General features: G+C 39.7%; 1 protein-coding gene across 2 annotated transcripts in view; it reads right to left on the reverse strand.

Moving 5' to 3' along the window:
• LOC140205992 (laminin subunit gamma-1-like) overlaps window positions 1-16,273 on the reverse strand; it is a 53,917-nt gene that overhangs the window by 18,693 nt on the left and 18,951 nt on the right. For both annotated transcript variants that reach the window (XM_072273976.1, XM_072273977.1), the window contains exons 3-12: window positions 16,121-16,241; window positions 14,723-14,821; window positions 12,417-12,553; window positions 10,048-10,170; window positions 8,800-8,989; window positions 8,283-8,395; window positions 6,086-6,307; window positions 5,090-5,260; window positions 2,625-2,858; window positions 403-578 (exon numbers count right to left, since the gene is read on the reverse strand). In XM_072273976.1, coding sequence (XP_072130077.1) covers window positions 403-578; window positions 2,625-2,858; window positions 5,090-5,260; window positions 6,086-6,307; window positions 8,283-8,395; window positions 8,800-8,989; window positions 10,048-10,170; window positions 12,417-12,553; window positions 14,723-14,821; window positions 16,121-16,241 — 1,586 coding nt within the window. The remainder of the gene's footprint in view (window positions 1-402; window positions 579-2,624; window positions 2,859-5,089; window positions 5,261-6,085; window positions 6,308-8,282; window positions 8,396-8,799; window positions 8,990-10,047; window positions 10,171-12,416; window positions 12,554-14,722; window positions 14,822-16,120; window positions 16,242-16,273) is intronic.

Consider the following 16,273-nt stretch of genomic DNA (forward strand, 5'->3'; position numbering starts at 1 on the left):
TATAACTATATGCTTCGATGTTTTGATGTACATGTGACAAATGAAGCTAATCTAATCTTATTTCTGAATTAAAATAAAATCTTATCACATTAAAATTTGAAAAGTTTACAGAATGGTCCTTTACAATACATGTGGTATGTATACTGTAAGCAGGCTGATGCCTTTAATCTTTACTTTTCCATTTTTGGACTCAAATTTCAAAATTGGTTTCCCTATTTTACTCATTCTTTTTATCAGCAGAACATATTAACAGACATGCCAGTAAGATCAACATGTAGGCTGGCATTTTCAGAAAGCAATAACTTTTGTCATAAGCCTTGCTCTTAGTCAACACTATCAAGGTATTGAATATACAGTAAACAGTATCTTCAAGCTCTTGGGAACTTGAAAGCAGACACCTACCTTGTTTTTTACTGATAGGTAACAGTCAGGGCAAACCTCACAGCCTGTGGTGCTGTTGTAATAAGAGTTTCCTGCACACTGGTTGCATCGATCTCCAAAAACTCCTGGCTTACAACTGCATGTCCCATCACCCCTGCACTGTGAGGACCAAGAACCTCTTGGGTCACAGTTACATGCTGCAAAAGTAACATTATTTTTAATTAAGGTCTGTTCCTTCACTTTCTTTGATACAATACTTCTCAAAAGTTTAGAGAAAACCTGCAGTAATGGAATATGGAAATTAAAGCATAACAAATGTCTCACTCCTTTATTGTAAAACAGCTATTTTGTTAATGAAACAGTTAATCTTACATGCAAGCAGCCTGTTCAGTCACTTTAATAAATCCATTGACCGTGGGAGAAGAGAGTTTGCATTTCATACAATATGTTGCCTAATGTTGCAAGGGAGAGCACAAAAATGTGGGAAAGTTTGCTTGTGAAGTTATTACCTTGAGTTTGACTTATTTTTCCCACCAGTTATTCACCCACTCGTGGCCTTACTTACCATCCCCACCACTCTTTAACGTTGATTTCCACTAAACAATTCTTGGCCGTTGTCACAATTGAATATATTTAATTGTGTTTAAAAGAATATGATTATCACTTTTGATACATAAACCACGAGGAATTCTGCAGATGCTGGAAATTCAAGTAACACACATCAAAGTTGCTGGTGAATGCAGCAGGACAGGCAACATCTCTAGGAAGAGGTACAGTCGACGTTTCGGGCCGAGACCCTTCGTCAGGACTAACTGAAGGAAGATCTAGTAAGAGATTTGAAAGTGGGAGGGGGAGGGGGAGATGGTTTTGATAGTTGCCATTTGGAAGTTGTCAGGAGGCAACGGGAATTGATGATACAGTTTGTGAGGAGCTCTGTGGAGGGAGACAACTTTTCCTCTATTTAGGTCCTTAAACACTTGGTCTCAGACTAGTGCTGTGCCTTGTCAACAAATCCGCAGATGGTTATCCCCTTTACAATGGCTAACCGCTGAAAAACTGAGCTCATTCCAAACTAGTAAGAATGGATGTCTCAGACACAGAAATAACATGAATATTTTGAGGAATTATTCCAAAAGGCACAGTTAATTTATTAGGTTGTAAATTAATCTTAAGTGCTTTAGAAATTGTTGAAAAAACCGACTTCCAGAACTGTTCCAATATAGAACAAGACCAAAACATATGTGTCAGTGTAGCTATCTCAGTTTTACATCTATCACAATGACTATCAACATTAGAAAAGATTTTAGAAAGTCTCTCCTTTGTCAAATGATAACGATGTACAATTTTAAATTGAATCAATGAATGGCTAGCACAAATTGAAGAAGAGTTAACCAACTTCAATATCCGCATCCAATCCTCCGTCATAAAAGTCAAATTAAGTTCTTTTTCCCAATCCTGTTTAATCTTAGATAAAGGACGCTTATCCCATTGTAATAATACATGTTATTGCATTTGTTACATTGATAGCTAGGAGGGCCATTTTGTTGAAGTGGAAGGATACATCAGCTCCCACTTTGTCACAGTGGTTCTCTCAAGTGTTGCTATGTCTTAGTTTGGAGAAAATTAAAAGTTGAACCTTTGAACCTTTATTTGATTTTGAGAAAAGATGGGGCTCATTTGCTCATTATTATCATTTGAGTTAATTGATATAATTTTTCCACGATCTAATTGTAAATTTTTGAGTATATTTTCTTTTCTTGCTGGCAGTTTGATGTTTATTTTTAGAAGCTTTTTGTATGACGCATGACTCTGGGATTGTACACCTAATGGGTTCTTTTTTCTCTCACTTTTCTGCTTAGTAGGTTTTTTTTGTTATCACAAATTTTTTTTTTCAATCTTTAAGATAATGTCTTTTTTGAGGCATTGTAAGTGTTGTTACTTCAATGTACTCATGTTATTTTTCCTGTATAACATAACAATAAAAAGATTTGAAAAGAAAGAAGAATGGATGTCTCACTGGATATCTGCCATGTGTGGATCACAATCCAGCAATGTAAAAAGAACTTCTAACTTAGCAGCCTTAACGTAGTGACTTGATTAGAAAAAAATTGAATCAAATGAAAACATGAAGAAGTGGCTACAGTTTGCTTTAATACAAAACTAACCTAAAGTTTTGCAGATTCAGTGCATTGAAATTAGTTGCACAAAGACAAGCACATATAAAATTTAAAAGCAGTTCTTACGTTTGCACTTTTCTGATGGATTAGAGGCAAGTGCGTTTCCATAGAATCCAGGTTTGCACCTCTCGCAGTGATGTCCCGCAGTATTGTAGAGACAATTCCGACATTCCCCCGTCCACTGGTCACAGTTCCCAATTGAATTGGGATCCACATTATTGTTGCATGCACAAGGTTTGCAGGGTCTACCTGCTCGTGGGTTTCCAAAGTACCCTTCTTCACACATTTCACACTGTTTACCTAGGAAAATGGTGCAATTAGATCAAGGAATGAAGATTGCCTGTGTTTGAAACTTGAACTTTGGTGTTAACTAAACACTAATCATTCTTAGCCAAAACAAGTTCAACTACAAGTTTAATTGTCAATCAACCATACACATGTATAGAGCCAAACAAAGCAGCGTTTATTCAGGGCCAACACAGAGCACATTGCATATATAGTATATACAGGTAGTTATGATAGCAAAGAAACATACAGTCACAAAAAATATAGCCTGAGTCCCTGAGTGGTATGGCCTATAAACTGATGGTGCATGGGATGTTATCCTGGAACCATCGTTTCCCGAAACAACCAATTACTTTAATATGTGTTCTTCTCACATACAGTAGATATGTTGTGTTATGTTAAATTATCAATGCGGAGTGGTTAACCATTTGTAATCTGAATACTAAACTATGAATGGGAAAAGTTAAGCTCATCACAATTCTATGTTAATTTAGTGACTAGGAAAGGATTTGTTAGGTATGATTTTGGTGTAGTGATGGTGAAATTATTTGCTTCATTGTAGTTCTCTCTTGTGGTAAAGCAGGAGGTACTTTGAATAAATGATGCAATTATTGACTGAGTTTTATAATGAGGATATCTAATGAGGATGTCATGAACAGAGCAAACACAAAAAGAGAAATAATTTATGAGATCATGAAAAGGCAACGTAACTTCATTGGACATGTGATTAGGAAAGAGGAGTTAGAATGTACGGTAATTATGGGAAAGACTGAAGGGAAGAAAGCAAAAGGAAAACAAAGACAAATGATGATGGAGACAGAAGCCAGAGAACTGGAAATGAATACCAATGAATTGATCCACTTGACCCGAAACAGGAGTGTGTGGGCCATGGCAGTCAAAGCTCAAACTGAGCATGGCACCTGATGATGATGATGATGATGATGATGATGTTTTAACAGTGAGATCTAGTATATTCAATACATAAACCGATCTACGGTAATAACTAGCTTCACATAACGATAATGTCTCAGGAACAAGATTGATGGCAAAACAAAAATATTAATGCCACAACATTTAGGGAGATATTAAAGCAGTTCCAAAGTGTAATCAAAATGCAGTTTATATGGAGCATCTTATTTTTTGTTTAAGTTTGTACTGTATTGCTATGCCTGATGCTATAAAAACAGGTACAATAACAGTTATAAATGCAGTATTACATAGGTTAATTCACTTCTGGATGTGATGAAATACATTTCAATGTAATTTACTGTATCTTTTAAATAAGATTTTATCTCAATTCTTCCTCATCACAAACGGTCCCTCAGGATGGAGCTTGCATGATCTCTGGGCTAAATGAAGTCTGCCACAGATGATGTAGAGGTGCTTGATGAAGCATTTGATGGGGATGTTGTGTACTATCTGCCACACTCACTTGCCCTTTACGTAGTTACAATGAAGAATTAATGTTTCCAGCACTCAAGGGTCAGGAATTGGTGAAGATTTTACAATTTTTTTCAGAAAATGTTCCTTTATTGTTTCCAGATAATTTCCTGCTATGATGGAGTTCGGAGTACAATGTCTGCTTTGGGAGTCTGGTGTCATCCAGCCAGTAGATTTGAAAAATATTTTGAGATCATTGGTAGTATCTCTGCAGTTCTTCTTGCTGCCATGTCATGATCTCTGTAGTCCAGTACACATGCCAGGTTTGATATTATGATCATCTAACACATATTTATTCAGACAGCCATGATAGCTCACTGGAGGTCTTGGTATATTTAATCACTAATTGTGTTCTTAATTTGCCAATGTTTTGTTCTGGACCTTTATTGTTGGGGGTGATGGGGGTGGAGTTGGGTAGGGCAGTGCTCTGCAATGGGACAGACAGATAGATGATCCTTGTTTATGGATGTTTAGACCAAGGCCCAATTTGGACAAGTTAACAATAACTTAAGAGCTGGGACTTTGAAACCATCTTGATTTACATCTGGAAATGTTTGCATATAGATGATGTTTTAAGAATGTTATACAACACAGCCTGGCATAATGGGTAGATTTTCTTAGGGCATTCACATACAAGGTGGATAATGTTATATGGCTGTGCCACTTATGATAAATGGTTCTAACCTGAGATGTATATAACAGTGTATTTCCTTTGTTTGAAGTACTTTTTGTCGTGCTTCTTTCATGTGCTCTTAAAAATAGCAACTTTAACACATTTAAGGTTGATAGATGTAGCCAACACTTACCCATTGTTTTATCTGGACAGCCCACACATATAACCTCCCTTGCATCTGGTGCCACAGTGCAACCTGTACCTGCAGGACAAGGGCAGACACTGCACCCACTTGGTTCAGAAGGATTAAGGTAGTAACCATGTGGGCATTGGTTTCTGGATTGATCACTGGTGTAACAGGAGCCTAGAATGCAACAGGAAAAAAAACATTCAAGAATTTGTCAGCTGGACAAATGGGCATTTTCCCTTTTTCCAACATGAACTGAACAAATTTCTGTTTAAGGCAACCATCTGACACCAAGGCAGCTGCCTTCCCTTGTTGTCATCTACTCCAGTGCTCACTGTTTGTGTTAAATATTTAATTAATTTCACACAGTCTTTCATTGATCTGTGTCCCCACTTATTCCGGCTAAAATTAGATAATTGCTCTTTTCCTGGCAACTCATTTCTATAAGAGCTAGAAACATCTTGGATAGATCCTTCCCATCCTTTTTCTGATAGAGTGACAAAGGTATTCTCAATGTGAACTCAGCACTTACTAATACCTGGTGTTACTCAGTTGTTCTATTGACGTCCTTGACAAATTGACCAATGGGAATAAGTAAAAGCAAAATGACATCAAATATCATGGAATATTGATCAGGCATTAAAAAGTGTATATTGCCTCTTAAAAGATTGTAGGTAAACGTTAGATTTATTTAATGTCTACTGTTTTATAAGTGTAATCTTTATAAAAAGAAAAACCAAGAACATCAAGACATTAGCACATTTGAAACTGATGGATAGAGCTGAATTTTGTAAGTGGATGTCAGCATGCAGTCACAACAATTATTGTGTATTTAGCACAAGCAACCGGAAATGAGTTTCTGTCCTTGTGTATTTCAGTAACATTCCATACGAATTTCTCTCCCAGTACTCTACTTTCACCAAGAGTCCCACAGGTGTTTATTAGGAGGAGAGACGTAGATAAAAGTCTCCCATTCCAGAGTCAGTCTATCAGCAGACTCACCAGTTTCTGGGTCGCAGGTCTCACTGGGGCTTTGACAGTTGCATGGCACACAACGGCTGAAGCGTCCGAGATGACGACTTTCCCTTGTGTAACCTTTTGCACATTTCTCACAGAATCGCCCCTCATGACCTGTTGGACACGTACACTTCTCTACCCACTGAGCTGGTTTTCCATTGCCAATTCGGGCGGTGTGCAGGACTACATTATCAATGTGGCCAGGACCTAGAATACAAAGTATTCAGTTTATTCTCAGTACCATATTGCTGAACTATCACATGTTTCAGTAGTTTAATAACACTGAGAAAATACTATGCTTATATTCAACTATGTGTTGGCTGCTTGTAAGTGCATTCAGTCAGGCTTTTATAGTGCTCTTACTGAGCAACCTAAAGCAGTACATCTAAAATGCCCTTCTGCATTAAATATTACAAAATAGAAATGAGGAAAGCAAAGAATAAGAATCCCTGGAGCAACACTGATGTTCTAGCCTGAGCCACTTGGTTCCTAAGCTTAGATCTTTAAGTGCAGTTTACCTGCACAACCTGAACATGTTGATATTTCAACTTTCCAGAGACCTGGCTTAAACCCAATCCTTGTCCAAGCCCTTTACAGAGGCCGGACAACGATATGTCAGCTATGAGTCTAGAAGCGTTGAAAGTCATTGGCTGCCATCCACAACTCTCAGGGAGAAAGTAGGGCGTCTGCAAATCTTAAGCAACTCTCAAAAGATGGAATCCAATACTTGTTAGATTCCTTGAAGGTTCCTGATTCTTCCCTATGTCTTTCAGATAAAGTAGATCTGGATGAAAAGTCCATCCATTCCTCTAAAGAAACGTCCATTAGTACTTTGGGGGAAATAGAAGGACTCAAAGCAACTCTGCCTTTATTGGGGAAGTACGTGGATCGGCATAGAAAAGGAAAGGCCCGTTATCATGGCTCATTCTTCATTGCTGTGGGCTCACTGAAGAGGAAAGCCAGGAATCACCAGTTCTCTGAGCAGCAGCAGGAATGGCTGGCTCATTTTGTTTTCTTCTAATCTGGATCAAAGCGAGTGCCATTTGTGCCGACAGCTGAAATTAATGTGCCCAGGAAATGCAGAAACCTAGTGTAAGCGTTCCTAGTCATACAATCTGGCAATGGATTGCTCAGCAAGGATATCAGAATCAGAGGCACCACGTTTATGTCAAAATTGCACTTTATCATCTTTCAACATTGCCATTCCCATTGAAAATATAAGTTTTTCCATGTTAGAGAAGTTGTCAACATGTGCAGTTTGCCCAAAGATTCCAATCTTCATTGATTGCTAAGCTTATACAATAAATAAACTGAAAAACAGGGGAAAAAAAGAATAGAATTATATGAAAAAAACCACTAAAAATGCTGGCAAGCAACTTCCATTTTTGATGAAAGGACATTGATCTGTTACATGAACTATTTTTCTCTCTCTGCAGATACTGTCTGACCTGCAGTTTCTGTCTTTATTTCAGACTTAGGGCATCTGCAGCCTTTTACATATGACACAAATAGTAAATAGTTGCCTCAGACCTCCAGTGGCCCACTTTCAGTCCTGATGTCCAGTGTTGTCTGTGTGGAGATTGCATGTTCTCTCTGTGACTATGTGGGATTTCACCTGATTTTCTTTTTTCCTCCCACATCTCAAGAATGTGCAGATGGTAGATTAATGGGCCATTATAAACTGCCCCTGGTATAAAAGGGAGTGGCAAAATCTGGGAGTAGATGAGTTGAAAGTGGTGAAGAATAAAGTAGGGTTATTGCAGAGAAGTAGGCCTAAACAACTATGATTCTATGGCTTAAAAATAATAATAATCTAAAATTCCTATAACATTGGCTTGTGTTAGTGCTTTTTTTGCTTTTCCAATATCTTTGACATCTGCTTGAAGTTAATTAGGAGCTGAGAAAGTGTCCACCGAAAGTAACCAAACCGGTCCAAGTATCTGCACGGGAACAATTGATTGGGACCATCTGCCTGAATGTAATAGCTGTGATTCTGTATTAATCTGTTGACAGATGAACACAAATATTGATTGATGCTTCAAACTTTTTTACATCTGCTTCACATATTCACCTAAACCTTTGAACATATTTTGGTTGTTCTCTGATGAATTGATTTGCTTTGCAATATTGTGCTTCCTACATTTAATTTACCCCAGCTCAAGGGAGCTTTACATGGACTTACTCCGTTGGGTGTAGGTACCACGGATTTTGATGGCCCTGAGATCACTGAGCACCCGCTGGAACTCAAAAGAGGTTATAAATGGCTTCCATCCATACTCCAGAGCCTCATGGAGCCTACAGAAACAAAAGGAAATTATCTAGGATAGTCAGATAGTCTTACATCATTTGATTACTAAACAAAATACCAACAGAAAAATTTTACAATCATGACTCTTAATAACAAATAAACAGTAAATGGTTTATTCTATCAATTCTTTAAAGGTTACAACAAAGTTAATTATATGGCCATTGTAAGAGCTACCTTCTGGTAACATTCTGTGGACTTAATGATAGTTGTTCCCATTCAATCCCAATAAGCACTATGCCTTAGTTCACAACAAGGGTATTCACCGGGAATTGTAGTTGGTGCTCAATGTGGTGGAGGTGATCTGGTTGGTTTTATTTAATCACAGTTCAATCAGAATTATTCATCAACTGAACTTTTAAATACTTGTTATCCAAACATCTGCTTTGTCTACCTGTAATTGTATGTCTGCTTGTTCGTGGATGGCATTGGATTGCCTTGAGCGTTCACTTGTGCAGTTAGTGTCTGACTGGCTCCTTCCAGGATCAGGTCTTCCACTGATGGGTAGGCACCATCCCTTTCCAAGTAGAATGTGAAGGAGAGATTTTGCCCATAACTCAACATTTGATTTCCAAGGAACTTGGCTAAAGACGGAAAGAAGTGGAAAATGAGAAACGATCTTTACAACCTACATAATAGCAAGCTGAAACAGGCCTTAAAATTGGCTCTATTTTCAGTTCATAGCTATAACAAATTCAGTTGTTTAATGATTTTTTTTATAGCATTTATTGTGAAGCAGGAGAAACAGCAAGCCATCCCACACTTGATCACTGTTTTCGATTACCAGCTGGTGAAGTCACGACTGGGTTGTGCACCATCAGGAAAATGCTGTTTTTACCTGTGGAGGCCAAAGGGTAGCCTTTCAAAGGGAGACCAGCTGCCACCTAATTGTTAAGGCCTACACAGCATCCTACTGCGAATGTGCAGCAGCCCACAGCTATCTAAGAGATAGGGGTAGGAATTCTCAATATGGCCACTCAGACTGGCTCTATCCATCAATAAAATCATGTCTGTGCCAATTTCAGCAACTCCACATTCCTTGCAACCCATGATTCCCCAGTAGTACAATAATTTGTCTAACTCAGCTTCATATGCAGTCAGCAACTCCATGTTCAGCTTTCTGGGGTAGAAAATTGGAGAGATTCATAATTCTCTGAGGGAATTCCTCTGCCTTTCTCTCTTAAATGGACAAGCCAATATTCTGAAACTTAATTCTATATTATTCCCTTTAACATAAAAATCTCACATAGATGTTATTTATCTTCAGCTAAGAATGTAAGAAACAAAATCAGTATCAAAAATGATTGTGTCAGTTGTCATGGTCAAAATACTGATTAACATTACAATTCTAGCAAAAGTGGAAATCCACCCTCTCTACCTGTTTTGTAAAGTACTGACAATTAGAACTGACAATCCACTTGTGACTGCAAAATTGAAAGTTGCTGATTCTTGAAGGGAGCTCAAAATTAATCAAAAAAGTAAAAGTGTTTGAGTAAGAGAACACAAAGTTGAATGATAAGAGCATTCTAAATGCTGAGATATTGCATGCAATTTCAGATGGGCGGTTTATCAAAGCATGCATCATATAATTGAACCAGAATTAACAAATTGCACGCAGTGCCTGTAATTGCTCTCATCTCACCTGGAGCAACAAAGTATACCGGGTATCCATCTTCAGCCTGAACAATAATGTCACGAGATGATGATGATCTCATGAGAGGGAGATCAGAACCCCAGCGATGCTGTGCTTTCCAGTTTTCAGTACCTGTGCACAAACCAAGGCTAGTAAATTACAAGCTCTTTGTAATTTTAATGACAATTAATTATGTCTTTTTCAGCAATATCCCAGATTAGCTGAAATCAGTAAATTAAACACTAATATTAAACTGTTCCAAGGTTGTCTAGCGGAGGAGTGGTAGTGGGGACAAGCTCCCACTACCTAAAAGTGCTCCTCACTGCATGCGCCTCAAATAGCCTCTGACACCCAAGTCCAACTCCTGGCCTTCTTGTGTGGCTTAGCCTCTAAGCCCGGCGGAACTGTTTCTACTGACAGGAGAAGGGGTGAAGGAGGGTCCTGGTGCCTTAAAACCAGTGCTTCAGGTAAATGGATCTCATCAGCCTGGGAAGGCAGTCCATCTAGGAGAGGGAAAACTCTGATTTCAAACCTCCACTGCCTTGTGGCCATACCCACTCATGGGAAAGGCTTCAGTAGTAAACCCTGAGGACAAATCCAGAGCTGGAGTCCCTAAGGCAGTCCGACGTTGCCTTCAACCTCATTCTGGCAACTCCTGTGACGACACTGGTGCCAAGCTGTATCGGCCCTTGTCCTTCCCTTGGGCAACATCGGTGTCATGGAGAGGGGAGACTTGCTGCATGGGCAACAGCCAGTCTTCCATACAACCTTGCCCAGGCCTGCACCCTGGAGAGGACAATCCAGCATCGCCTCACTGCGACGGTACAACACAGACAGACTTTCCAGGGGCAGATCAATGGTCTCGCGAGACTAATGGATGCCATCACAAAATTAAACTGCACAAAGAAATTATGCAAGCAATCACTGCACAATTATTGGACATATAATAGGAGCCATTCTCTTCAGTTACGTAATGGAGAATGTGCAGTGTATATTCACTAGTCACATTACATAACATGATAATCAGTAATTTCCAACCTTTACCACTTGCAAAAAGAAATTATTTTTGGTATCTTATCACCCCTTGTCGTGGTTGTATTGTAAAGGGTTAATCCTTACGCTTATCAAACGTCTTCGCTACTGTGACCTTGGGCGTATGTGAACTGGCTGCAGGAGCTTAGATTATGACTGTGGGGATACAACACAGCAACCATGGAGCTACAATACAACATTCAGAATGCAATCTACAACCGGGTGAGCATGAAAATCAGGTGAACAGTGGTGGGTTGTGAAGTGTGTTGATAGTGATGATAAGTGGTCCTGGTTTGGTGGTTTGAGATTGTGCTAATGTATTGACCTAACCTACTGCAGCATTTCATATCAGTGGAATGGGTATAAATATACTGCAGCTTGGGCCTCGCCAATGAGCTGGTCGTGTACGGTGCCACAGGTCGGGCAGTGAGAGGGGCCTGTGCACACCCAGATAAGCATCTTAATGCTTGCTATTCTGTCCTAATAGACAAAGCTTTGTAGTTCTAAGTACATAATTGGAATTTGCGTCTTTCTTCCTTACCAAACTGATGCACAAATTTTTTGGTATAACGTAACAATGGTGCACTCCTTTTCTGAAATATTTCAAGCTGGAGTAACATGCATTTCAATGTTATGACAAAGTGATATGTTAATACATTGACAACTTCCATAACATTACTAGATTAGCTTTTGAATCCACTTCCTCTGAAATGGAAAACAACTTTTGTTTCAGGTGAGAATTTAAATGGCTCAGATGGGCACTTGGATCATTATCTTTAACACCTGCTGTACTGTGATTTCTTATCAAAGGATCTTACTGTTACCTGTCTTGCATTTCCTCACACTACTACAAGTAAGAGCTTAGTTTTGTACAAAACTTCCAATAGTTATTCTCCAACCCTACAGCCCGAAGGTGGACACATTCCAACCTGACTCCTCCTGTCACCTCAATGCTGATGTATGACTCTGTAGACACTAGCTGCATTCCAGAAACTCTGCTCTTGGACAATGAATGTTTGTAGGCCAGCTGAGGAAAGTGAAGATGAGATGCATAGCTCTCAAAACCGGAAGCCCAGGCTGGCGTCTCCGAGCCGGTAGCTTTTGGCTTACTAGGGTAACATATTCCAAAATGTCAATACAAAAATCGTTCAAACAATCTTTTCACTTTGACTACTCAACCATTGATTCCATACACAGGATTGATTTTACATTTGAGTCCGCCAAAAATTCTGGCTCGTGACCTCACTTTATTCTTAATGCTAACTAAATTTCTACCACAATTAGTTGTTGAGTGCTACCTCAGCAATTTACAGCACCTCAGTTCATTACAATAGGTGCCACAGTACCTGAATCAAAGGTGGACGTGATGTCAGCCTCCTGGTAACCATCATCCACTTTGCAGTCCGATGAATGCCCAAAGCAGAAACATGCTGAACAGCCCATGGGATTTTCTGGATGAAGGTTGTAATAACCAAACTTGCAACTGTGGGGAAGAAAAAGATCATCTGGAATATGTTTCTTGTTGCTTTATTTACATGATACTGGCGTTCCTTTGAGATATAGCACTGCTCAACAGTACTTCCAAATCAGGCAGACACCTATCAAATGCTGAAAGATCCACCTAATTCATGCAAAATGATCCTTGTTGTAAAATAACATCCAAGACCAGGGATTAATTTTTACTATGCATTTTTGCTCAATATTTTGTTGAAAAATAAAATGGAAGTCTAATAGTTTTAATCAAATAGCAATAAAATAGTAACTATAAAGGTTAACTAATATGTTTAATAAAATTTTGTGCAATTTGTATATTTTATAGGTCCATAGGTAGGGAGGGAGGGTCAGAAGATATTGTCAAAGAATTATGCTGATGAAGTAACTAATAATGCTAGATTTGCTACTTTACCAGTATGACTTAAGGACAGTTATACTTACCAATGTTAAACATAATTATAGTGTAAAAACATATGTAGTTGCACAAGCATTTTCTAATGGAGACACAGAGGACTGCAGATGCTGGAACCTGGAGCAACAATCAATTTGTTGGATAAACTTGGAGGTTAAGCTGGTTTTGGCATGAGGGGTGGTGGAAGGAGAGAAATTGATGATGTTTTGGGCATGGACTGAAGGTGGAACGGGAAGATAGCCAGTATAAAGAGGTGAGGGGAGTGATGAGACAGGGACCAGGTTAGTGAGGGATGGACTAGGGCTGGGGTGATTGAATGATGACGGACAGATCGAGTCAGGTAGGGAAGGGGTAGCAGGGAAGCTGGGAGTCAGCAGGATATGGATGTTAGATGGAGGCAAGACTGAAAGGGCTGATAAAACCTGGTGGGGGGGGAGGGTAAATGTGGTTTTAGCTACAAAAAGGTGATAACAGGAACATACATTCAGTATCTGATAACAGGAGAGTGATAAGAAGAAGTATTAAGGGAGAGATGAAAGGCTGATGAAACCAGAACAAGATGGAGGAGGTTGGGCGATGAGAGGCAGAGGGAGAAATGTATGGGTAGTAGGTTGGAACTGAGAGGACTATGAAAATGGGTGAGGGGAGGCTGGAGGGGCTGGCACATGGGAAAGAAGATGAAAATAAGAGGACTGGAGGATCAGATGAGGGGGGGTTGAGGGAGAGGGAGGAGCACACTACAGCAGAATCTATTCTGAATTTGGAATAATCAATAATCATATCGCTGGGCTATGACCACCCATGTGGAATATGACCTCACTCTGGCAATGGATGAGGAAGGACAATGGAGGGTGAAGCTGAGGACAGGTCAGTGTGGGAATGGGAAGGGGAACAGAAACTGCATTTGACTGAAGCTTAGGATGGCCCTTGCAGAGAGAGCATGGACGCTCAGTGAATTGTTCGTGGCAGTTAGCGCAATAGCTTTACTATACCAGCAATCGCTGATCAGGGTTTGACACCCGCCACTGCTTGTAAGGAGCTTGTGTGCTCTCCCTTTGACCGCATGGGTTTTCTCCAGGTGCTCTGGTTTCCTCCCACATTCCAAATACATACAGTTAGGGCTACTGAGTTGTGGGCATGCTATGCTGGCACCTGAAGCATGGTAAAACGTGTAGCCTGCACCCAGCACAATCCTCAAACTGTGTTGGCCGTTGACACAAAACGACGCATCTCAATGTTTCAACATACATGTGACAAATAAAGCTAATCTTTGTCTTTAAATCAGGTTCCTCATCTGCCCTTGGACCCATGTCAGGAGCACTGAATGCAGTGGGCAAAGTCGGAGGAGGTGCACATGAATCTTTGCCTCATTTGGAAGAACTATCTAGGTCTATGGATGGTCGTGAGAGAGGAGCTGCAAGAGTAAGTGTTACACCTCCGGTAGATGCAGGGGTTTACCTCAGAGATCAGGGAGAGATTAATGAGCCACGGAGTCGAGGAGGGAGTGGTTCCTACAGAAGGTGGAAATGAGTGGAGAAATGGCTGGTGGTGGGATCTTACTGTAGGTGGTGGAAATGGTAAAGGATGATGCGCTGGATTTGGAGGTTAGGAGGGTGATAGGTGAGCACTAGGGGCACTTTAGCACTGTTCCATCTGGAGGGAGCTGGGGTGAGAGCAGAAATCTGAAAAATAGAAGAAATATGAGAGAGAACTCTCCCTAATGGTGAGGTTATTTGAACCACTTACCGATTACAGTTGGACCCTTCAACATTATATTTACAGTTGCATTCTCCTGTTTCAGCATCACAAATTCTTGTAACACCCGCCATATTGCAAGTACAGCGCCTGCCATCAAAACGACAGTTTATTAATTCTGGGAGAACTGGGTATCATGCAATGATTAACTCAAATGGGACACTAAGTTTTGTCCTGCTACCTTCCACCCACCCTGCTCTGGAAGCACTATTTCTCAGCTAATGGTAAAACCTTTATATTTCTGTGTAGAGAGGTGCTGGCAGTTTATTATTATGAAGAAATCTGGCTGGTGTAACAGTGATTGTGCACGGTGTGATGTAGTGTGTTCTCTTATATAGGTCTTTGATGAGTTCACAAAATAGTATATTGTTAAAGTAATAGCAGATCACGTCACTGACCAGAGAGTACTGAATGTTTTTGACTCCATGTGCCACTCTCATATAAGTTGCATGGAAATATGTGGATAATGTAGCTCTTAACTTGCCCGGCTGACCCAGGTAACTTATGTTGACCCACATGTTCCCCTTCCCATCTGACTGATAGTACTTGTTAATCAACTATTTGGTGTTTGGGCCTGTGGTGTGATGTATAGTCTGGAGAACATTGTCATAAAATGGGCATAAAAACAATGAAAAGGTTGTTGCCTAAACCCATTAAGATGAAAAATTCACATTGCAAAGGGAGATTCAAATCTTCTCATCAAGGTTGCATAGTTAATGGATGAGCTAATGGAGGATTGCACAATTGTGCAGGGTTTGGAAATGGTAAATACTGAAGGATTGTATGCACTGATTGATGAGTTGATGATATGATGGCATAAAGTAAAGATCATCAAAAACCAGAAGAAAGGCTAAAAAGCATTCTTTGCACACTCTATGGTTAAAATGTAGGATTTTCCACCACAAATCTTTGTTTAAGCAAAGCCCATAAATTGTTTTAAAAGGGAACTAGACAGTTGCTTATAAAGGAAGAATATCAAAGGAATGGAAGTGGGAGCAATTCAAAAAGATTAGGATGTGAATCGAGAGTTACAAAAACATTGATCAACCTTGCTGCAAGAAGTGGATTGGTTTAGTTATCTGGCATACTGCAGAAAGTTAAAAGTGCAATAGATGAAATAATAAGAAACACCAGATGTTGCAAATTGTTCAAAAGGCAGAAAACAATATCAACGAACAGCAGACCTGATTTACCTCTGAACAGAGGAAAGGCAGATTTATATTTCAATTATAGAACTAATAAGTGGTGTACCTCTAAAACAATGGCTTGCCTTTGGCCTGTACAAACATTAAGTTTGCAGTTTTATTTTTGTTGTTATGCATTAAAAGTGCAGTACTACATCATAGTTCAAAAGACATGCCATGCAGGAGGAGGTAACAGTTCACCTACCTGCAACCAGTGCTGGATAATGAGTAAAACCCAGGCTGGCACTTGTCACACTTGTCCCCAATCACCCCTTCTGCTTTGCACCTGCAGCGACCGTATTCATCACAGCTACTACCAGTGGAGCCTGAGAGAAACAGAAAACATCGAAACAAAACC

Source organism: Mobula birostris, chromosome 12 (assembly GCF_030028105.1).
Source record: "Mobula birostris isolate sMobBir1 chromosome 12, sMobBir1.hap1, whole genome shotgun sequence".
In the NCBI taxonomy this organism is placed as follows: domain Eukaryota; kingdom Metazoa; phylum Chordata; class Chondrichthyes; order Myliobatiformes; family Myliobatidae; genus Mobula; species Mobula birostris.